The sequence below is a fragment of the Mustela nigripes genome, chromosome 6 (assembly GCF_022355385.1).
Source record: "Mustela nigripes isolate SB6536 chromosome 6, MUSNIG.SB6536, whole genome shotgun sequence".
NCBI lineage: Eukaryota > Metazoa > Chordata > Mammalia > Carnivora > Mustelidae > Mustela > Mustela nigripes.
Genome location: NC_081562.1, coordinates 65,976,044 through 65,999,687, shown reverse-complemented (window position 1 = coordinate 65,999,687; position 23,644 = coordinate 65,976,044). Strand labels below are relative to the sequence as shown.

The 23,644-nt window shown below is 34.7% G+C and overlaps 1 protein-coding gene across 3 annotated transcripts in view; it reads left to right on the top strand.

The window, feature by feature from the left end:
- Window positions 1-23,644, top strand: part of CCDC91 (coiled-coil domain containing 91) — a 361,761-nt gene that overhangs the window by 233,206 nt on the left and 104,911 nt on the right. For all 3 annotated transcript variants that reach the window (XM_059402736.1, XM_059402735.1, XM_059402734.1), the window contains exons 9-11: window positions 4,836-4,928; window positions 5,034-5,102; window positions 8,145-8,321. In XM_059402736.1, coding sequence (XP_059258719.1) covers window positions 4,836-4,928; window positions 5,034-5,102; window positions 8,145-8,321 — 339 coding nt within the window. The remainder of the gene's footprint in view (window positions 1-4,835; window positions 4,929-5,033; window positions 5,103-8,144; window positions 8,322-23,644) is intronic.

Below are 23,644 nucleotides of genomic sequence, written 5' to 3'. Positions count from 1 at the left end.
TTTAACTATTAATTAGTCCTGTGAATGTAGGCAATTTATATAACCTGTCTGAAACGCAATTTGAAAATCTGTCAAATGTAAGTATTAAGACATTTCTGGGTTGTGTTGAGGGTTCCCAGTAAGACTTGTAAAGTTCCTAACACAGTGCTTGGCACGTAAGGTTGAGTCAGAAACTCGGATGTAATTCAGTGTTTTTAAAAAGTGACTCTAGGGGGCACCTGGGTGGCTCAGTGGGTTAAGCCTCTGCCTTCAGCTCAGGTCACTATCTTGGACTCTCTGCTCGGTGGGGAGCCGGCTCCCCCCCACCCCCACTCTCTTTGCCTGCCTCTCTGCCTACTTGTGATCTCAATGTCTGTCAGATAAATAAATAAAATCTTTTTTTAAAAAAAAAGTGATTCTAAATCTAGATAAATACGGTGAACTAAATATGCTCATCTCTTCTACCTTCTATACCTCTTCTCTCTCAAAAATCACTAAAATGACACCAAAAGAAACCAAAACAAATAAATAAAAGCAATAAACTAACGGGGATAAGATATAGGCAAATCTCACTGACTCAGCAGAGGCTAACATATTGTAATCTTAGACCGTTGAGGTGAAACCCTTATGAAACAAGCTGCTCTGTCCTACAAAACCCTAGAATGCCTCAGGAATAAGGGGCACTGGGTGCTGTGAAGCTTGAAAAGCAGGAGGAATGGTTGAAACTTTCCATGCACATCGTTCTTAATTCAGATACTTACTGTATACCCTAGCAGGACAAAGGAGTAGTTAGACCTACTAATTTGACCTCATAAGGCTGGAACTAAAAACTGGGAGATTATCCCAAAATCCACCTTATAGTTAACTTTTTACCCATACCCTCTTCGCCCATATCCTACCAGTGAGAAGATTGGGGAATTTTTTTTCTAGGCAAAAAGAGCAGCTTAAGAGAAAATGGTGCTACATAGACCTGACATTTGGAAATTGCCACCACAACCATGAAAAAGCCAGCTATTTGCAGTTCCTGTAAAGCTTCCCCACATACACAGTATTTCCTACCAGCGTTTTTGTGTCTGAGATTTTCATACGCATGAATTGAAAAAGATGACCAAACATTGGAGAAACATCTTAAATGAGAAAATTACTGACTCAAGCCACCCCCCACAAAAAAAGGAGCTTTGAAAAAAACAAAAACAAAAACAGATAATGTGGAAATAGAAGGGCCCTTGCCTCCACCACCCATAACTATAATCAGTGCATTCAGAAAGAAGAAGAAGAACAGAAAAGATGCAACAAAAATTCCCATTTTCAAACAGGGAGAATGATGAAATAAACAGCCATGCTTGGCTTATAGCAGATACCAAATATTGTTGGTATCCCTGTGCCAACAGTGGAACAGTTTCCTTGGTTAGTTGCTCATCCAGTCCATGATTCTGTTCTCTGGAAGAATCTACCTTGTCTTTTTCCTACTATTGATCGTCAGTAGTCAACTAAGGTATAATTTTGTATTTTCTTTCTGGAATACAGTTTGAGGGCATGCATAAAATATAAACTGTGCTCAGTCATCAACCTGCCAATACCAACCCTAGGAATATTTCATGAGGCCATAATTATATAAGTTCCCAAGGTACATGCACAAAAATCAAGATTTTTTTAAAAGGAAAATTTTGTAAACATAAATGTGTAAGTGGGACATGGTAAAATATATAATTAGGGTAATAAAAATAATAGCATAATTATGTTTCTGTAGAAATAATACTGTTGAGTTGAAAAGGCTGTGGTAGTTATAAACGTAATACATAAAATATATACATATAGCTGTATATTTACATACACAGAGAGCCCTCCAGAAGGATGTTTGCCTAAATGGTTGTCATTTAGGTGATAGAACTCTGGGAGACTTTTTTTTTTTTTTAACCACCTGACACTTTTATAAGAATAACGTATTTTCCGTTTCTGTTGTCCTTGATTAGCTACTTGTAAATTATTCATTTTATAAATTAACTTTAATTTTAAGAGTTAACATCTCTCATGCCATTCAGGGTCTTTCTGAATCCTCTCTCCTATTACTTTTTTTCAGAAAATCATCTTATTTTAATGTTACTCTGAAAAAAAAATCAGAAGTATAGGTTAGTCAAATTATTTTAAAGATTTTATTTATTTATTTGGCAGAAAGAGAGGGCGTGAGCGAGAACAAGCAGGAGGAGCAGCAGAGAGCCCTGCTTAGCAGGGAGCCCAATACCTGGCTCAGTCCCAGGAGCCTGAGATCATGACCTGAGCCCAAAGGCAGACGCTGAACCAACCTGGCCACCCAGGTGGCCCTAGTCAAATGCTTTTAAAACCAAATGCAAGTGAGGTTTTACCTGACATACAACTTGTAATAAGGAGCTTTTAGATATTGGGTAACATCAGGGCAATGCTGAGGCCACATTTAGCTAGTAGGTAATTATTACTGTTGATAATGAGTACACTGATAGGATCATTGCCGAAGTGATTCATTAGAGACCTGGCAGTTTCATAACTTCTCTAAGTCTCAGGCCACTCATCTGAAATGAGGAAGAATATTGCCTGATTTAGCAGTTTGTTGTGGATTTAATGCGGTACCACTACATGTAAAGCCCCCCTTTTTTTTTTTTTTAAAGATTTTATTTATTTATTTGAGAGAGAGTGAGAGAGAACATGAGCAAGGAGAAGGTCAGAGAGAGAAGCAGGCTCCCTGTGGAACAGGGAGCCCTATGCAGGACTCGATCCCGGGACTCCAGGATCATGACCTGAGACGAAGGCAGTCGTCCAACCAACTGAGCAACCCAGGCGTCCCCATGTAAAGCCCTTTTAACAATCTCTGAAACCTAAAAAATGCCCCCAAAGCATCAGCTATCATGACCTGTATGTATAAGAAATTCAGTAACCTAATTGTGTTTTCTCAAGCAGATGGATGATTTTACTTAAAGTATCTTTTATGTAGGATACTTCTTTCCAATGGTAATTTTGAGTTTATTCTTATAGAAGAAAGTTCAAGAGTAGTCTTCTATTATAGTGTATTGTCAGAATGAAGAAATAATGATCAGGAATGAATTTTCTAAACACTACATTGTCATTTCAGCTAACATACCCTCTTTAACTAGTTCTTGGACCACTGGAAAAACTTGGCCTACTTACAATTAATTACTTAATGATTTCCATTAACCTGACTTATTAATGTAACAGTTCTTTTTAAGAAGAAATGATTTTCAAAGCTATTAATGACTCTGAAAACTTCGTTGTTTAGTTTAATTCTTATAGCTTTTATTGGTTTTCTATTTCGTTATGTTTATCCCTACCACAAAGCCTAAACTGAGTATTTTTGGTTTCATACGGGAATTGTATTTATCATTTCTAAATCTAATTATTTGCCTGGTATAACATTTTTAAACTTTTTTCTCATGTGTGTATTTGAAGTAGGATTATGTATTTTTTTTCTGATCCAATAACATTTATGTGTATCTAGACTTAAAAGAATATGAAATTAAAGTCTCAGAACTTAGCATATGTTAAGTCTACTGATTTGTCAGTTGCTTTTCCCAAATTGATATTGTACAAATAATTTCTCATAATCAAGTTGTAATTTGTATCACAGTTTGGATTTTTTTTTTTTTAATGAAAAAGCACATCATGTGATTTTTCTTATTTTCTTGAAAAATAAGGGAAAAAATAAATTTATATTTAAAAATAGGAATAATAGGGGCGCCTGGGTGGCTCAGTGGGTGAAAGCCTCTGCCTTCCGCTCAGGTCATGATCCCAGGGTCTTGGGATCGAGCCCTGCATTGGGCTCTCTGCTCAGCAGGGGCCTGCTTCTTCCTCTCTCTCTGCCTGCCTCTCCGCCCACTTATAATCTCTGTCTGTCAAATAAATAAATAAAATGTTTAAAAAAAATAGGAATAATAGATTCTCTTAACTAGACGTGGCTGTTTGGTCACTTACTCTTCATGTGGACTGTTCCCTAAAAAATACTTAACTCAGAACAACATTGAAAGACATAGATCCATTTTAAAATACTGGATATTCAAATAAGTTCATATTTAAAGAGGCTTCAAAATCAGAGGAATTGGAGAAAATGTTCTTCTTTGCCCTTTAGTAACTGAATGTGAAATCTTTGTAAGTAGAAATATATATATTCTTTTTGGTTTTGTTCCTCATAAAAGCACTGTTCCAGAACAAGTATCTGGCTTCTCTCTGTTGAAGATCTTGATGATACAAAAGTTGAATTTTCTTGGAAAACTCTCAATTCCAAGTGCCCAATCCATGAAAACTGGCTAATGGTTGTGTGTGCTTTTTTGCTAGCACACTGGAGTAAAAGTAAATACATGAATTCTGTATATTGTAACATTAGCTCTCACATAAATTCCTGTCACTGTTTTATTTTCTGAGTCTTAGAGTGAGAACAGTAAATAACCTCTCCATTTCTTTAACAATGAAACACAAATAATATGTTATGATCATTCATCAAACATCAGTTATTATTTATTTGCTTCTTTTGCTGTAGACTAATAACTTTAGTGAGTAGTTTTTCTAAATTTAATTTTGATTAAAGACATTTTATCATTTTCTGATTTATTTTCCAATTTGGACTAGTGTGCCTAAGTTAGATCTCATGTCATGTACATTGCTGAGTTTGGGGCCACAAAAAGTTCTTTTGCGCTGATTGGAAAAAGGTGAATTGGGTTTTTTGGTAAGTCTTCGTTTCAGCAATCTACCCATTGTTTCCTCTAGTGACTATTTCAGTGCGGCCAGGCCAGTGAATTCCACGAGCTATACTCCTTGTTGATAGATTATTGGTCTCAGAGCCATAATCATAGTCTCTTTATCTTTCCTTGTAGCATCAGAGGCTCCTTGAAATGCTAGATACAGAGAAGGAACTGCTGAAAGAAAAAATAAAGGAAGCTTTGATTCAGCAGTCTCAAGAACAGAAGGTAATACTTGAAGTTTGCTCGGAGTGTAGAAAGATGTGTTGTTCCCTCAAATAATTATCTCAGATAATACATTTACTGTCTACCCAACTGTCTTATCATTTACAGGAAATACTGGAAAAATGTTTGGAGGAAGAAAGGCAAAGAAATAAAGAGGCATTAGTATCTGCTGCAAAGGTATTTCTGTCTGTAATATTGGGTTTCTTTATAAGTAGGTGGAATTTAAACACTGACTTCATTAGTGGTGTCAATCTACTTTTTTGGTCTAAGTCGGTCTACTTTTTTTGGTATAAAACGTCATACAGAAAAATCAGAGTTTTTTTCTTTCTTGTTTTTCCTGTTAAATTTAGAATTCTACTGTATGTATTATGGTTAAATTTACATTATACAGGACTGGAATGACATCGAAATACTGCACATTTAGGTAATTATTGTTAAAAGAAAATATATGTTGTGACACTTATAAGTACTTGGTATGTACAGTTATCATCACAAATAATGTATGTGTATGTAAGTATGTATTTGTAAAAAGATATGTGACTTTTAAAGCCAATTTTGAAATACTTCTAAGTAGTGTATCTGTAGTTATTAAATATACATATGCCAACAAAACATAGCACTAACTTTTGAGATTTAGATTTAAATTTAGTAAGCAAATATTTTGAAAATTTCATATTTGCACATCACTATGCAATGTGATGACTATGATTTTGTCTTAAAGAATTTACAGTCATGTAAGTTATTACTTATTACCAGTAAGGTATGGCAGAATGTATTAAGTTATTATGAGCATATAGACAGTACTTCTGTGCCAGGAGTTTTTAACAATAAATTACTTTGAAATTAGCTTGAAGGGTGGCTAGTATTCTGAATTGTGAGTCTGAATTTTATTCCATAGATAAGGGCAGACACATTGAAATTTTTGAGTATAGGTATGACATAATGATAATTTACATTAATTTGGGGGAAATTAGAAGCAAGGAAAAAAGTTAATAGAATGTGTCCAAAGTCTGTGTAAAAGAGAATGAGTGGCAGAAGTAAAGTAGTAGTAATAAAGGAAAGAAATAGACAAATTCTAGAAATAGGAGATGGAATTATCATATATTTTGGGGGTGGATAATATAGAAGGAGGCCAAGTTGGGAACCGCCAGCGTATTGCCTCAGAAACAACATGGAGGTGGTATTGTTTCTTTGGTATAGAGTTTGAGGTGCTCATAATATATTCAGATGGCAAGGCAAGTAGGCAACTAAATCTACCTGGCAGCTCAGAGGAGAAAAGAATGACTTGAAGATGCTAATAAAGTTTGTTTCTTTTTTCAGCAGACAGATGGTAATGGTAACCATGGAAATTATTGTTATGTATAATCACCTCACTGGAGAGAATAGAGTAACAAGTGGTACTAGGCTTGAACCCTGAAAGAACTCCAAAATTTAAAATTGAGAGAGAGGAGAAAGTTCCAAAAAACTGAACAGAGTCAGCCATATAAGTAGAGTAAAAGCATCATGCTGTTATGCAAGCCAAGAAAAGGAAAACAGAAATAGTCAACAATGTAGGAGGTCACTTTGATGTCAAGAAAAGTAGGGATTGAAACAAACAAAAAAACATGTTATTTAGATTTAACAAAATGGAGAGCTTTGGTAAGCATAGTAAGAGAGTAGTTTCAGGGAAAAATTATAGAGTAAAACAGGAGTTCAGAAAATGGTAACTCACTTTGATAACTTGTCTCAAATTTGGCCAACTGGAAGAAAGAGAAAAGGGTGGGCATCAAAAATGGGAGGACCATAGACATTACTACATCCCAAAGTATGATGGTTGTCTTGAGAGAAATTCTCCTGTTTGAGTTGCAACTAAAGTCAACAGTTTTCATGGAAAACCATTTTACTGGATAACAGGGGTTATGCAGACTTTAGTATTTGGCAAACATTTTCTCCAAAGTAAACAGAGTGAGCCTAGCATCTCCAGAAAACTGTTTTTGTTGATAAAAGTTGAGCTTTAAAGCAAAATTAGAATTTTGGAAAATTTGTATCTACTTTCAGATCCTTAAAGGCTTTTCTGATGAGATTGATGGTTATATTAACAAATGTGACCTTTGTTTTTGTTATGATGTAATGAAATATGTCAAATTCTAGAGGAGATGCATAGTATACTGAATCAATATTTTCCAAATAAAAATGCTTAAGAAATTCATGCATAAAGGACTCATTTAAAGTGCAAGAAAAGAAAATGTGACAGAATACAAAAATTTCATTGCAACTATATGATTTTCCTTACTGCAGCTACCCTTTAAGAACTATCCTGTGTTGGGCACCTGGGTGGCTCAGTAATTAAACATCTGCCTTCAGCTCAGGTCATGATTCCAGGGTTCTGAGATTCAGCCCTGCATTGGGCTCCCTGCTTGGTGGGAAGTCAGCTTCTCCCTCTCCCCCTCTCCCTGCTTGTGTTCCCTCACTTGCTGTCTCTCTCCCTATCAAATAATAAATTTTTTAAAATCTTAAAAAAAAAAAAGAACTATCTTCTGTTAAAATTTTGATATGGAACAATCAATATCTACAAAGATCCGAACTGGCTACTAAGTACTCCTCCCTTTTCTACTGCATATCAGTGTGAGACTGAGTTTTCTTTATGTCCTTAAACCAAAAGCCATACTACAGATTTAATACAAAAGGCAGATACGAGAACCTAGTTGTTTTCTATTAAGTCAAATATTAAGGAGGTCCACAGATTTTCTTCTCACTTCTTCACTTTGGAAAATATAGTTATTTTTTTCATAAAAGATATTCATTAATATACAGTGCATTTAATGTTAATATAAAATTAGTTAATAAATATTTTTATTTTGTCTTGGTTTCAGTTTCTAATACGGTGATCATAATATGTACAGCCAGCATAAGCAAAAGCTCTTTGAAGTACTCCATAATTTTTAAGAATGTAAAGAGATTCTAAGACCAAATAGTTTGAAACTGCTACTTTAAGTTAAGGCTTAGTTTCTGTGATATTAAATGTGCCTTGGAAATAATGTATGAATATTTGTACAAAAACAAGTAATTGATTTGATTTTTACACCAGTTATTAAGTATGGATAAAAACAACAGCGTCAGAACTAAACCCTATAGAATTCAAGTTTTGTACCTTTTAGGTTAACCCAAATCTTTCTTATTCAAGGTTTTATGCAGTCACTCATTCAAATATTTTCATTTAAGTCATTATTTGTTTTGAAGCTTGAGAAAGAAGCAATGAAGGATGCAGTTTTAAAAGCCATAGAAGAAGAAAGAAAAAATTTGGAAAAAGCTCATGCTGAAGAAAGGGAGTTATGGAAGACTGAGCATGCAAAAGATCAAGAAAAAGTATCTCAGGCAATTCAAAAAGCTATACAAGAACAAAGAAAAATAAGTCAGGTTAGTAAAATTCACTCTTTGTAAATACTTCCTTTTTCCTTATTTTTCTCAAAATGAAGTTTCCTTATTATTATTTTATCTTAAAAATCACCATAGTGGACATATCAGTATTAATTATTTTGCCTTTGATAGTAATATTTTAAACTAATAATTTTTAATGTATCAGTGTATTTCTACTTTCTGATATTGCAAATCCTATAATTTTATCTTTTTACCATTTTTTTAAAAAGTCAGAATCCAAACTTATGTTTAGTTATTGCAACTACACAAAACTCCGGTTTGATTTTTTTTTTCTTTTTTCACAAATACATACATATACACACACAATCAATGCAAAATAATATATATAGGTAGAAAACAGTTTGATTCTCTTAATTATGTCTTATTTATGTATCTGTATGATCCGTAGCTGGTACTGATAATTAGTAGTACTTCACAGATGATCCCTGTGGTTTCATAAATGGTATTATGTATCAACAAGTATGGCCTACATACAAAATAACTTTTGTCTACTTAAGTGAACAGTTAAAAACTACAGTACTTTCATTTTCCATAATTAAATTTGCATGGCTCTATTTTCCATATTTCTAGTCTTTTCGTAACAGAGGCACTGAAATACCTGAATAAATTCCCCCTTAAAGAAGTGTAAAGAGCAAAAAATAACATTTGTAGAAGTCTTTGTTTTCCATGATAAAAGTGTTACATACCCTACCATTGTTTATTCAGTCATGCATTATCAATGTAGCTAAAGCACCTAACATTTACCAAACAACCCAGAAGACTTTCTTACAATTTGTTAGCTAATCTTCATGAAGCCTTAAAAATGTCAATGCTTTTAATATCCAGGATAAATATTATGCACTTTTTAAAAAAAAGTCACTTAAATTTATTGTCAAGCACATAGTCACCCATTTGTTATAAAAATTAAACAGATCTTTTTGTAGTATTTGTCATAAGAAAACAGTAGTGTAGTGACAGATCTTATTTTATTATTTATTTGCTTTTTTCTGTTGGAGTAATGATTACTTTGTAATTCTTTTGTTGTTAGTATCATTGAATACATATTGAGCACATATTGTTTATAAGATGTTTAATTGTCAGTTAGTTGGAATTTGATGCTGGTAAGGTCACGATCTTTGGTTAAATTCTGACTTGGGAGCATTTACTTAAAACTTTTTGTGGCCACAGACCACTCCTCTAACCTCACATAGATGTGGACTCTTAGTCACCATGAACTTGGGCAAGAGGGCATGAATAAATCTGCACATGTTCATCACTCCGACAGAAAAGTATATATCATAAAGGGCATAATTCTATGCTGGTTTGTCAGGAGCATTCTTGCCTACAGAAAACACTATAATATATGACATACTTTAACATCTGTTTGCCACAGTTTCAGAGCTGTGAAGATAATCCAAGCCTGTCATGAATAAATGCATTGTATTTATTTTCTTCCAAATGTTTCCATATTTTAGGTGCATGTGAGAAAGTGAGTATGTGTGTGTGGTATGTGTGTCTGTGTGTGCTTAACGCTTTGTGGCTAAGGGAATTGAACAGAGAACATATATAACAGAAAAACAATGTTTCCGGTTAACTCTCCAGCTTTCAAATGCGAGGTTGTAAATGTCAAGTGTATTCTGTCTTCTTAAATAGCTGCTTTCATTTTCACGTAGTTGCAGTTAAGAAACTACAACCAAACAATTGTCACTCCATTAGCCCCTTAGAGATTCATAGCTCTAGTTTAGAAAATTGACAAATTACTTCTCTTGGGAGCCTTATGAAGTTCCTGTCTTTGGTTTATTTAGGCCAGTAGGGTAAGCAAACAAATTGACATGGTCAGACTTACTTTTCAGTGTTTCACATTAATAATTGGAGTGACTGCCTGCCATCTCCCAGGGACTGTACTTATTTCTGGTGATGGAATAGTAAGAAAAGAACCAACAACTTGCCTGACTTCTTGTGAAGAAGACTGATAGGAAAGTATTCAAGCCTAACAGAGTGTGAAATAGTATTCAGTGTCATGAATTAAAATGAAGCTGGGCACCATCAAGAGAGTCAGGGAACCTCAACGGGGGAGTCAGGGAAGGGCTCTAAGGAGTCAGCATTTGAGCTGAGGCCTGCATGGAAGTCAGGAGTTTACTTTGTGACTCATTGGGGGAGAGAATGTTTCAGGCAGGGGAATAGCAAGTACTAAGGCTCTGCGGCAGAAAGATCATTGGTGTAATTAAAACTGTATGGTACTGTTATGGATACAGAACAGGTAGACCATTGGATAAGTTTGGAATACAGAAGGATGTAAAATTTTCTGCAATTCATAGATCTATAAAGATGATAGTACAAACTAAGTAGGATAAGTTACTGTAGCAAATAGCAAATAATGGCCTTTAATCAGAGTTGCATGGAAAGGGGCCCATACAAGTCTGTGAAATTCTGCAAAACTATGGATATGTATAGACTTTTCTGCAGAAATGGTCCATAGTTTTTAATTAGATTCTCAAAAGTATCTTAACTAATTAACCCAGAAAAGATTGAAGATAACTGTAACTGACCACCCATTTCTTTTTGGGCTTTGTACAGGTAGATTAAATGTTCAAACTTGCAAACTTAATGTACTAAAAAGCAATTGAACAAATACTGATATTCTTAGAAATGGAGAGTCTAAGCACTTCAGGAATGATAGATCTCTGCAAGTTACCTTCTCTGTAGAGGGAATGATAACATTAGCAAAATTGTCAAAATCAACTTTTTCAGAACTCTGAATATTAACCAAAGGTTTCAGTAACCCAAGGAGTATTTTATTCAGCAAAAATAGTTAAAGCTCACTAAGAACATCAAGATTTGTAGATTTTAGCTTGCTTTACTACCACCCTCTTTTCTCTAGTTGCATAGTAGATTTAAAAAGTAGTAGCTTCACAACAATGATAGCTATGAAAAACAGCAGTGTAGAAGCCACTGGAATGGGCAGACTAAATTTGGAGCTCCACACACACAAAAAAACCTTTCTCCAGGGAATTGGTTTGACCTATATGATAGCTTCCCAGAAAGTCCCCATTTGCTTAGAGCTTGCGTATTGGGAGAGCCCTAATCTTCATATTGTTTGTGAAAAACAGTAAGTGGCAATTGTTTAACCTGTGCCTGGGACAGAAATATCACTTGGTCAAACAAGCCCAGCCAAAAAACTTAAAAGGGACATTTGGGAAATGTGATTATTATAGGTGGCTTTGAAAAGCTCCAACTTTTAAAAATAATCCTAGATTTCTTGAGGGCCATGCACATGCACTAGGTTGTGCACCTGCCCAGGAAAGACCTGAGAATACCTTAATCTCTCACCACTGACTGATTTTGATTCTGTTCAAGCAAAAAGTGAAGGCTGAGACAGAATTGTAAACTGGCAGTGTTAAAGGTGTTACCCAGCACCCACACTCCCCGGTAAAATGATGGATCTCTTATCTAATTCAAGGTATTTAAGGAATTCACTATCTAATTATTTGCTGACCACCTGGCTAACCCAGCAGAGACCTCAATGGCTATACATGACAAAAAATACAGACTTTGCAGAATTAGGTCAGGAAAATTACTAGACAAATAACAACAAGAACAAGGATTCCTGGGAGCTGAAAGAGATCTGATTTCTAGAATTGCTATATTATATTATTTTAATATCCATTTTTATCAACAGTAGGAGATATGCAAAGAAACAAGAAGGTATGGCTCATGTACAGCAAAACCAAAGCAGTCAATGGAAGATACGTTGATATTGGACTTAACAAGGACAAATCTGCTAGTATAAATATGTTAAAAGAATTAAAGGAGATCATTTCTCCAGATTTATAAGCCTCCTCATCTTATACATTATGTGTATGTATGCTCTTCATAAAGTAGCACTAGAAATTGTTGAAGGACTGCTCTGTTTTTAAAAGTGCCCCTCTTTGTTGTAAAAACAAGATTGCAGATACATGGGTGTACACTTATTTTCTTCCTACTATTACCTGCAACTCAGAGAATACTTATCATTTGTTGGAGGGGAAAAGACCCTAACCTCCTATCTTGCAGTTTATAATTCTCTTACACCATATATCAAATTCAAATACCTACTTATCTGACTGACCTTCCCACTGAACTGAGAACTTCCTAAGTGTCTCAATCGTATTTATGCTGTGGAGGCCCTAGCCTAATATGTAGCTTATAGAATATGTTCCAGAAAACTAATCATGGTCCTTAAATGTCAGGATCCAAAATATCATACAATTAACTTGGGAAGATGACTTATAAGACTTAATTGTATTCACCCAAAATTCTCAAGTAAATACATAGACATCATTTCATTAATTAATCAACATTAATTCCATAGAAAGGCAAATTGGAAAAAGCAATAAAGTACTACAGTTTGGTTTATAAAAAACTCCTTAATTAATTATTCTAAGTTACCTAAGTTACAGGACCAGAAATATAGTTTATAAATAGACTTTACCCCTAGGCTTCTAGAGATAGGAATGTGAAATTCTGCCTCTTGAGCTTGTCCATACCCTTATAATCATGGGATTTTAACTGTGAGTTTCAGATTTATATTTAATGTCCTTGTTACTACTTATAGGAAAATACCTGGAATGTTAGATATTACAGAAGTTGACAGAGTGTCATTGTTTCTTTTAACTTTAACAGAAAACAATAATAGTTCTCTCTGTTTCCATTTCACTTACCTGGCTTTATTCTCTACAAGTATTTTAGGCTGCTAGCTAAGAACCTATTTTTATGGAAGTCTATACAATAAGAGTGGTAGTGGTAGTGGGGACGGCAACAACTTTTAACAGCAGCAAGGTCACTAATTCACTTCTACGTGCCAGACCGTTCTCTCCTGGTTTTTTTCATGTGTGATTTCATATAATACTCAAAAGAGGCAGAAATGATATCTCCACTTTTACAAATGCAGAAATTAAATCTTAGATTGTGTAACTCCTTAGAAGAGACAACAGGCTGTATTCAGATTAGAGGGCGTTACTGCGAAGGCAGTAATCTACGCTGTTCCACCTCCCACTGTTCTATCCTAGGATAAAGCACACATTGCTCTCAATGCTTATTTCATCTATAGGTAATTTCAGTCACAAAAACTCAAAGGGGCTATTTATCATTTCTTTATTTATTCAGTAATATTTATGGAGTATCTACCATGCATCAGCTCTGTTGGAGGTTCTGGGCATACAGCATCAAAGAAGATAGACAAGGTCCCTAGGCATGAGATGGAACTTACACCCAAATTACAAAAGACTTACAGTGAATAGGGCAATTCCGTATAGTGATATGAACTGTGGAAAGGGTTATGTGTTTCACTGAGAATGGGTGTTAGAGGTTTTATTTAGATAAGGAAATTAGGGAAGAAGCCAGACTCAAAAAATTTACATGTTACAATTCTACTTGTATGAAGTTTTGAAGAAGGCAAAATGATTTTTTTTTTAAATTGAAATGAAGATCCTTTTTATTTGACAATAACATAAAAATAAGCTGACAAGTGAAATGTAAAATATCTAAATACATGTTTCTACAATTACATTTTAAATTCACCAATTTAATTTGCAGCAAAATATCATAAATCATATTAAATTAACAACACTACTTTGTATCAAGCATAGTTTAATGAAGTATAACTCATTTTGTTTAAAAGATATTATAGAAAAAATAGTAATACAAATAAGATAAACAAATATTTTTTAAATATTTACATATATTTCTAGAAGATAGTATTAATTTATTTCTTAGTTTTAGTTATTCCATCTTTTGAATTCTTATATCTTAATTTCATCTTGTGTTTTTCTTAGTAGAGAGTGTATATATTAGGATATATTCATATTATTTCTGTATGTCATTTCCATATCTAAGAACATCAATTCCATGAAGAGATTATAATCAGTTTTTCCCCCATTGTACGTATCACAGTATCTAATATGTAATAATGGAGAAGAGAACACAAACATTTGTTGAGTGTCTACTGTTCTTTAGTTAATGGACATTTTGGATAATAAAGCCTTTTGCTTTTAAGTATTTCTTTTTTTTTTTTTAATATAATTTTTTATTTTTTATAAACATATATTTTTATCCCCAGGGGTACAGGTCTGTGAATCACCAGGTTTACACACTTCACAGCACTCACCAAAACACATACCCTCCCCAATGTCCATAATACCACCCCCTTCTCCCAAACCCCCTCCCCCCAACAACCCTCAAATTGTTTTGTGAGATTAAGAGTCACTTATGGTTTGTCTCCCTCCCAATCCCATCTTCTTTCATTTATTCTTCTCGTACCCACTTAAGCCCCCATGTTGCATCACCACTTCCTCATATCAGGGAGATCATATGATAGTTGTCTTTCTCCGCTTGACTTATTTCGCTAAGCATGATACGCTCTAGTTCCATCCATGTTGTCGCAAATGGCAAGATTTCATTTCTTTTGATGGCTGCATAGTATTCCATTGTGTATATATACCACATCTTCTTGATCCATTCATCTGTTGATGGACATCTAGGTTCTTTCCATAGTTTGGCTATTGTGGACATTGCTGCTATAAACATTCGAGTACACGTGCCCCTTTGGATCACTACGTTTGTATCTTTAGGGTAAATGCCCAATAGTGCAATTGCTGGGTCATAGGGCAGTTCTATTTTCAACATTTTGAGGAACCTCCATGCTGTTTTCCAGAGAGGTTGCACCAGCTTGCATTCCCACCAACAGTGTAGGAGGGTTCCCCTTTCTCCGCATCCTCGCCAGCATCTGTCATTTCCTGACTTGTTGATTTTAGTCATTCTGACTGGTGTGAGGTGATATCGCATTGTGGTTTTGATTTGTATTTCCCTGATGCCGAGTGATATGGAGCACTTTTTCATGTGTCTGTTGGCAAAATGATTTAAGAGGAAAGAAATCAGGCATTGTGGGGGGGGAGTACTTTTTGAAAGTGATAGAAATATTTTAATCATAATTGTGATGATTACATTTGATGTTTTACCAAATTACATATTTTATAGTGATGCATCTTCTTAATGTATATAAATACTACTTTAATAAAACTTTTTTTTTTAAACAAATAACCACCAAAATAAATTCTTGGCTATATGGCAATTTGAGATGGTGAGGAGGTTTGAATTTCATGGGGATAAATAATGTAATTTGTGCATATTAAATTTGAGGTGCCTATTCATAATCCTAGAGGAAATGGTGAGTAGGCAGTTAGAAGTGTGTGTCTGGACAGGTGTGTTGTTAGGGCTGGAGAGCAAAACTTGGGATTAATAACAACAGAGATGATGTCAAAGCCAAATACATAAAAAACAAAACTTTTCTGGATGGACGGAACTTTACATGACATTCTCTCACTGAATGTAGCCATCTTCTACCTAGGAAAAATATGGCCACGTCAGATTAACTGTGTAATAGTGGAAATAGTCTCATATTTAGGAGGGTTGTATTTCAAGGAATATTGTGAAGGTGTTGAAGTTACTGGTGCTTTCTGTATCACACTGCTACTCAGATTAAGTGGCCAGAGCTTCATTCCAGTTTCTAGGAAGCTCAGGGTTATGAGTCTAAACAGCAGCTCCTACCACCCTCTGCCCACCACCTGTCTGGTTTCCAAGGCCAGCACGCATTCCTTCCCTTCGTTCTTCCCTAGTCTGTTGTACCCATACAGCCTGAAGAATACTGTCTGGGGAACTACAGACTGTTTGAATACTGACTAAGGGGACTGACATTATCAAAGCTAGGAAGCTATCTTTTTAATTCTAAGATTCGGGTCATTTCATAGCACTCAAAGTTAATTAAAAGAATTAAAATAAAATTTATTTTATCCAAAAATAAAACAGAATTAATAGCAATTAGCAATTTTGACCACTAAGTCACACTAGAAATAAGGAAAAAGATGGAGTTCTGCAAAGGGAAAAACAGTATAAACTTAAGTAACTAAAATTACTCTGACAAAAGTAAGGAAGACAAAGAGCTTTTTGGTTTTATAATTTACCTATAGATTTTCTCTCTGTTAATACTGGCACTAACTGAAGAGATAATGTTAAACTATGACAGAAAATGCAATTCCTAAGGATTGGGGCACATATTTCTCTGAATTGATTTGATAGATAATTTTGTTTGGCCTTCATCATAAATTAAGACTAAGTCAGTGTGTGGATTGAGTGAAGAAAGTTAATGACTCTGAGTTTTTTGGTTTTCATAGTAAATGAATTCTGTGTCCCTTGAAAATTGTTAACAAAAGGAAAGTACATTTGTTACTGACACCAAAAAGGGCAAAAAGAGGAGTCATTAATTTTGCTGTTCTAGCAAAGTCCTGTAAAAGGACTCCAGGGCATACAGACACTTAAACGATGTCTGACGTTGGAAGCTCTTCATAATAGTTTATAACCACAGCCACTGTAATTTGGGGTTATGTTTCCCCCAAAGCCACAGACATTACAATCAGTGGTTAAATTTTCTTTAAGAAATTCAGCATTGCCACCTGACCCTTCTTTTAAAAAAGGAAATAGCATTTCTATTTTAGCTTAGGCCAGATAACTTCACAACACTGAAATAATTTTTCTGTATTGACTTACTTAGCTTTGATTCATTAGTTTGTTTGAAAGGTTTTTTTTGTAAAACTTTGATAGCCACCTAGTTAATTAAAGGTAAAATCTTAATCACATTTTTTTCAAAATTATTGTACTTAGGGACAAGTAACAAATAGTGCATCAATTATCTTCTCATCTCCGAAGACCTTTCCCTCCTGCTCTATTTCCTATTTTCATTCAGTGAGATAACTATCTACCAAGTTTCCCAGTCCAGACAACTGGAGATTTTCCTAAACTCTCCCTCTCTCAACCCCATTTTGATACATTAAAACCTTTCCATTTTACCTGATGGAATCCTTAAGTGTACAAACCTCTGGCCTGCCATCACTGACTTCATCGTGGTTCTGATTGTTTACCTTGACCACCTACATCAGTTTCTTGGCTTCCAGTTTTGTTCCCTTTCAATTTGGAATAAGAAAATGAATGGACTTTAAATTCTTTAGTATCTCCCCGTAGCCTACAGGATCACATTCAAGCTACTTAGCATGAACTATAAATCTTTCAGCACGTGACACAGAAACTTTCAGTGACCTGGTCCCTACCTATTCAGTTCATCTGCTGCCATTCTCCTTCACATTTCGTGCTTTTAGTACCAGACTGCTGGTACTCATATCATGCTGTTTGATGGCATTGGGCCTTAGTCACACTGTACCTTCAGTCTAGAATACCATCACTTTCCTAACTTGCAAAACCCACTCATATCTAATAACTTAGCTTTTTTTTTTTTTACTCCACAAAACTTTTTACATTTCTTAGATTAAATCAAGTGTTCTTTCCTCTTCTTTGACATTCAGTATATAACTATACCACTAGGCATAATATTTTTAAAGGTTCTGTTTCTCTGTTTTCTCCCCTAGATTTAAGCACCCCAGAAGTAGGAGTTGAGTCTTGAAAACTGCAATAGGTTATAAGATGGTATAGAACCAACATTGTTTTAAGGAGACATATTAATCTTTTAAAAATGTATTTGATCTCCATCAGTACAATTTAGCTCTGTTAGAGTTTTGGCTGCCTTTAAGTGATACATTTTACCAAAAGTGGGATCACCAAAAACAGTGCTTTGGTTTTTGTCATCCTTTAAAAACATATTAATCAGATTGTCTATGGGGTGCCAAATTGACGTGATTCTTATTGTTATTCAAGGAAATAGTAATCGGAGGGAAAAAAAAAGTGATTACATTTAGCTTCAGCAAAGGATTACTTTGAACAGCTTGTATAGATTTGCAGTAAAGTGATGAGTGGATGCATGATTCCAAATAGAATTTTTAGGTAAAGTCGTATACTTTCTTTCACTGGTCTGATGGAAGCATTGCATTCATTTCCATATCCATGTTTTAAGAGAGATATTGCCAAATCAGAATGAGATCATCTTAGACATTTATTGGTATTCCCTTAGCAACTGTTCCTCCATTCCCAAAGTGATTCTTTCTATCTCTTAGCCATGTGGTTTAGGTGAGATTTAACCTACTTTCTAATTTTATGCATAAGCCCTTATTTACGTAGGCTAATAATGATTATGTCCTACCCCTATGTTAGCAGGTTCTAAGAATTCACACATTTTCTGAGTCAAGGCTGTAAGGCTCCATTTTGGAACTTGCTTCCTCAGCTATATAAACACTGTCATTCACAGTAAGAAAATGGGAAAAATCCTTGGAACTGTTAATAACCCCCTTGGGACCATATGTGTAGAACTATTATGAGAACGGATCCTACCTGAAAGGCAGAGCTAAGAATTGGAAATGGAGAAATTTGCATCCTTGATCACATCACTTGAACACTAATGGAAGCTTACCCTTAGTTCTTTCATGTGAGGCTGCAAATTCTTTTTAAAGTCAGTTCGTGAATTTTCTGTTACCCTGTGATCAAAAGAATAACTGATTACCAAAGTAAATATGCCAAGAAGTAGGTGGGATTGGGTGTGAGTCCTAGCCTGTGCTGAAGTAACCTTGACCACTTTTTAAAAATATATGAGACTCCATTTTCAGATCTGTAAAGTGGGATTAATAATACCTGCTTTACAGAGTTGCTATGAGGCCCTTGGAAACGTTTTAAAATGAAAACTGAGATTTATGCAACAGCTTTAGACACTATAAATGTCATGTAAAAAAGTATTGTGGGCAGATCAGTAACAGAGCAGGAAACCTTGTCACAACTATAGAAGGTATTGGAATATTTAGTTGAGAGAAGAGAAAAATAAAGGTATGGTAACATTCTCCACCTGTTTGAAGGACTATCATAAAATGAGTTTTTTTCTATTTAATGGGGGGGGGTATATGTTAGAAGAAGTAGGTAAAATAAAAATTTAACTCAGTACAGTATAAAGCTACCAAATCACAATTTATCTACCAAAAAATTTTATCCAGGATTTTGACAAATGGATTGGGTAGAAGATTGAAGAATGTATATATTGAAAATATAATTTCCACTGTCATTTTTTTGGTTTAGGGGATGTTTGACTTTCATGTCATTATAGTTACATGGTAATTTCCAGGTCCACAGATTTATAACTAATTACTAACATTCCGGAAATCAGCCATTCTTATAGTCATTGAAAATGCACTCTTAGAAATAATTACTGTAATTATTTATATTGCCATTTTTAAAACATATGATTTAAGGAGATAGTTTGCTTAACTTTGCTGCTGTGTCTTTTACACAGATCTCTGTTAGGTCCCAGAAACTTTAATTATAAGTATCATTGATGAGTCATCAATAAAGACCCAGCTGACATTCATTCACTTACTTCGTGTAGTGTCTAGAACATAGTCTGAGTTGTTGCCCAGATGGCTGCCGGTGTTGATATGTCACTAGTACTATTATTATTATTATTATTTTTATTATTAAAACCATCTTAACCACCTTTGTCATTTTAATACCTAGCTGAGTGCTAAGAATAACAAACAGTTAGTGGAGGTTTATTGTGAATACGGAAGGCAATAGTTTCCCAGCTGCATCTAGGTGCCCTGGGTGCTGCAGGATGTTTTCAGTATTAGAGGGCAGCACACAGATACTTGGGATCTTTTGGAAACCAGGTTAAACTACTAGGTTGGCAGTACTGATTTGTCTTACATTCCTTTCTAGTACATCATGTCGTAGTGATGTTAGGTTTGGGGGTTGCTGTGATAAAAAGCAAGTATCGTGCAAATATCCCTGTGGAACAGGAAGTGAGAGTGTCATTGTCTGATCTTATGCCAGGAAGCTATGAAATTCCTGCTATGTACAGAACTCTTATGAATAAGGAATTTGGGTTAAAGATGAAATTAAAGTATTTGTGTTTCAGTTTTTGTATATCAACTTTTCAAATGGCTCCTGTGTTATGACATAACCAGTTAGTAAATTAAACAATTAGGTATTTCTTTTGGCCTGGAGGGCAAGGTAGAAAAAATTATTGAGGCAACAAGGGAGCTGTGAACTGAGAAAGTTTGGAAAGATTTACTCTAGGGTGCTCCCACCACACAGTTGCTCTGGGGAACACATATATAAGTTACAATCCCTACCCTCAAATAGATTTTCTTTGCATTGGAGAAACAAATTGATTTATTTATTGAAGATGAATTTGAATTGTGCATCTGTACTCTGTACCAGATACTATATTAGCTTCTAGTCATAAAGAATATGAACTGTAATAAATATAATCCCTGATTACAAAGAGATCTCAAGTTGGTAATAGATAGGTAAAGCAGCTATTACAGTGGTGAGTCGTGGAATGCTTTGAGATATAAAATATAGGTTGTTGCTCTTTGAACACCTACAAGGGGTGCTAAACCCACCACCCTGTGAAAAGACGTGGAAGGTCTAAAGCATTTCAGGGAACATTACAGTTGATGCTGCTTAGACTGATTTGTGCAGAAGGAGTACATTTGATCATCACAGGAGAAGGCTAAGGGGAACTGACTTCCACCAGAGAGAGCATGGCATGTCCAAGGGAACTGCTTATCAGATACTTGCTATAAGCATGACAAATGATAGTTTTTGCAGAGATTACAAATGTGAATGAAACTGCCACTGTGTTCAGTGACCTTACAGTGAACTAGGGAATGTGTCAAGTGCATAAATTGCTCCAGTGTGAGGAAGGATGAGATGCATGATAAAGCACAAATGGCTGAGGCATTTGAATAGAAATTATAATAGTGGTTATCTCTGGTGGGCAAAAGCATGAGAGAACTTTCTGCAATATCTAATTGCTCTTTATCTTGATCTGGGTGGTAGGCGAATGGGTGTATGTGTATATGAAAATCCACTGAGCTGTACATACACTTAAGGTTCGTGCATTTCAGTATGTGCAAATTTTTTTTAAAGCTATGCACAAAGGAAAAATAATGTAGTCATTATTAAAATAGTTATTTACTTAAAATTGTGAGAAACATCTAAGTGATGCTTCAAAGGAAAATCATAATCTTAAATCATGTATTAGAAAATAGAAAAGACTGGAAAAGAATGGGCTAACACCCAACTTACTAATACAGTTCGAAAAGAAAGAATAGGGTAATCCAAAGAAAATAGGAAGGAAATAAAGTTTATGACAGAAATTTACAAAAATTGTAAAGTTTCAAAATATTACCATTTCTTAAAAAAGACATAAAATTCACAAATCTTTGACAAGATTGATGAAGATGTTGTTAGTGAACATTGTCAGAATGAATCAAGTGACCTAAAATAGATGAAATGCAGATTTTAAACGTGATATAAGCAATATAAATCAGTTAGTACCAATCAGCTGTAAAGCTTAGACAAGATGAAAACTTGTCAAGAAAAATATAAATTGCAGAACTGAAGCAAGAAGAATTAGAAATGCGGAACAGTTCTATAGCTATAGAGGAAACTATAGTCTAAAATTAATCATGTATCTTTAGAAATAAATGTAGATACACACTTGTTTCCAGTAGATAAAACTTAATTCACCTCTGCTTGAGTATTGGCTGGGCTTAGTTGTTCATGTCTAATTGAATAAATTATAAAAGGGAAAAAATGTTTTCACTTAATAGCCATAAAACCTGGCAGATACCATGTTACCCAAATGATCAAGGTTAACACAGCTAGTGATAAATTATGTTTAAGGCCACACTCCCCTCATACGATATAATGAGAAGCATGCTTCAGCTCTGTGGTATTCTTCCCCCAAATCAGAACCCTAGTCTAATTATGAGAAAAAAAGAGAGAAATCCAGATTTCTTCAAAATACCTGAAAAGTGTTATAAAGGAAAGACTGAGAAACTGTCAGAAGTTAGAAGAGACTAATGAGATATGATGTCTGAATGCAACATTTTACCCTGAATTAATCCCAGAACAGAAAAAAGACATTAGTGGAAAACCTGGTGAAATACAAATAAAATTTATAATCTATTTATTATTATTGTGTGATGTTAATTTCTTTTTAAAAAATTAATTATTTTTATTAACAAATAATTTTTATTTGTCCCAGGGGTACAGGTCTGTAAATCATCATCAGGCTTACACATTTCACTGCATTCACCATAGTGTGATGTTAATTTCTTGTCTTGATAAATGTTGTAAGATAATTATGTAAGATGGAAAAGTGGCTAAGGTTCTCCATAAGTAGTATGAAACTTTTCCCCTTACATAATTATGTAAGATGTTACTATTAGGGGAAATTGGGTAAAATGTGTATGAGAACTCTTGTACTACCTTTGCAAGTTTCTGTAAATCTAAAATTATTTCCAAGTAAACGTTTAATACATTTTTCCTAACACATATCTTGTTAAAAAGAACAGACAGTATATGCGTTTTTGTCCACCTCCTTCTAAAACTCCACTGAAATAAAAAGTAGTGAAATGGAACCCTAAATTAGAAACTGAGAAGACCAGTATATATTGTAGAAACTCCTGAAGGCTTGTTTGTGGCACCAGAAACTTCTGGATGTGGGAATGAAGGGGAGAACTCAACTAGAAGGAAAGACTGAAAGTCTATTTAATAAGCAGTTAGGCCCCCACACATTTTTTCCACATCTGACAGAAACCTTAGGTTAATTCTCTGGAAAAAAATAAAATGTAGGGTCTCTGGACCAGGGATAACCAAGGCAAAGTGGACATGGGGTTGGGGGCAGAGCAAGGTGAAAAGTTTCATACTACTTATGGAGAACCTTAGCCATTTTTCCAACCCAGCTCTCAGAATGTCTACAACCAGACAGGAAATTGGAAGATTCTTTTCTGAGGAATTTAGACAGCCCAAGATAAAAGACCTAAATGTATTGGTATCAGAAATTGCCCCAAGGAAACAACCGAGCCAGATTACTCTGCTATTAAGATCACAGTCCATAAACCACAACTGCAAGCACAGAGATGTTACTCAGCATTTTAGTGCTCTCCTCTTTAAACACGAGCAAATAGTCAAGTATGAACAGAAAACTTCCCTGAAAAACAGGAAATAAAACACTCTGTAAAGTATGGAAAGTTAAAAAGAAACTTGTTAAGGTTCTTAAAGGTAAGAGAAGATTTTACATCTATGAAACAGGAAGGGGATGCTATTTTTAAGTCAAATAAAAGATTAGAAATCTAAAATGTACTAGAAAGTTTAAAAAAAAAGATGAAGCTGTAAAAGTCTTCCAGAGACAAGGATATTAAAAAGAAAAAAAAAAAAAAAACCCTCAAAAAACAAAAACAAAATAGGAGTGGAAAGAGGAGAAAATTAGCCAGCTTAGGAGTTTCATTAGCTGAATCAAAGGATTCTTGAAAAACAGAAAACAGAATGCAAGAAATAATGTATTTTTA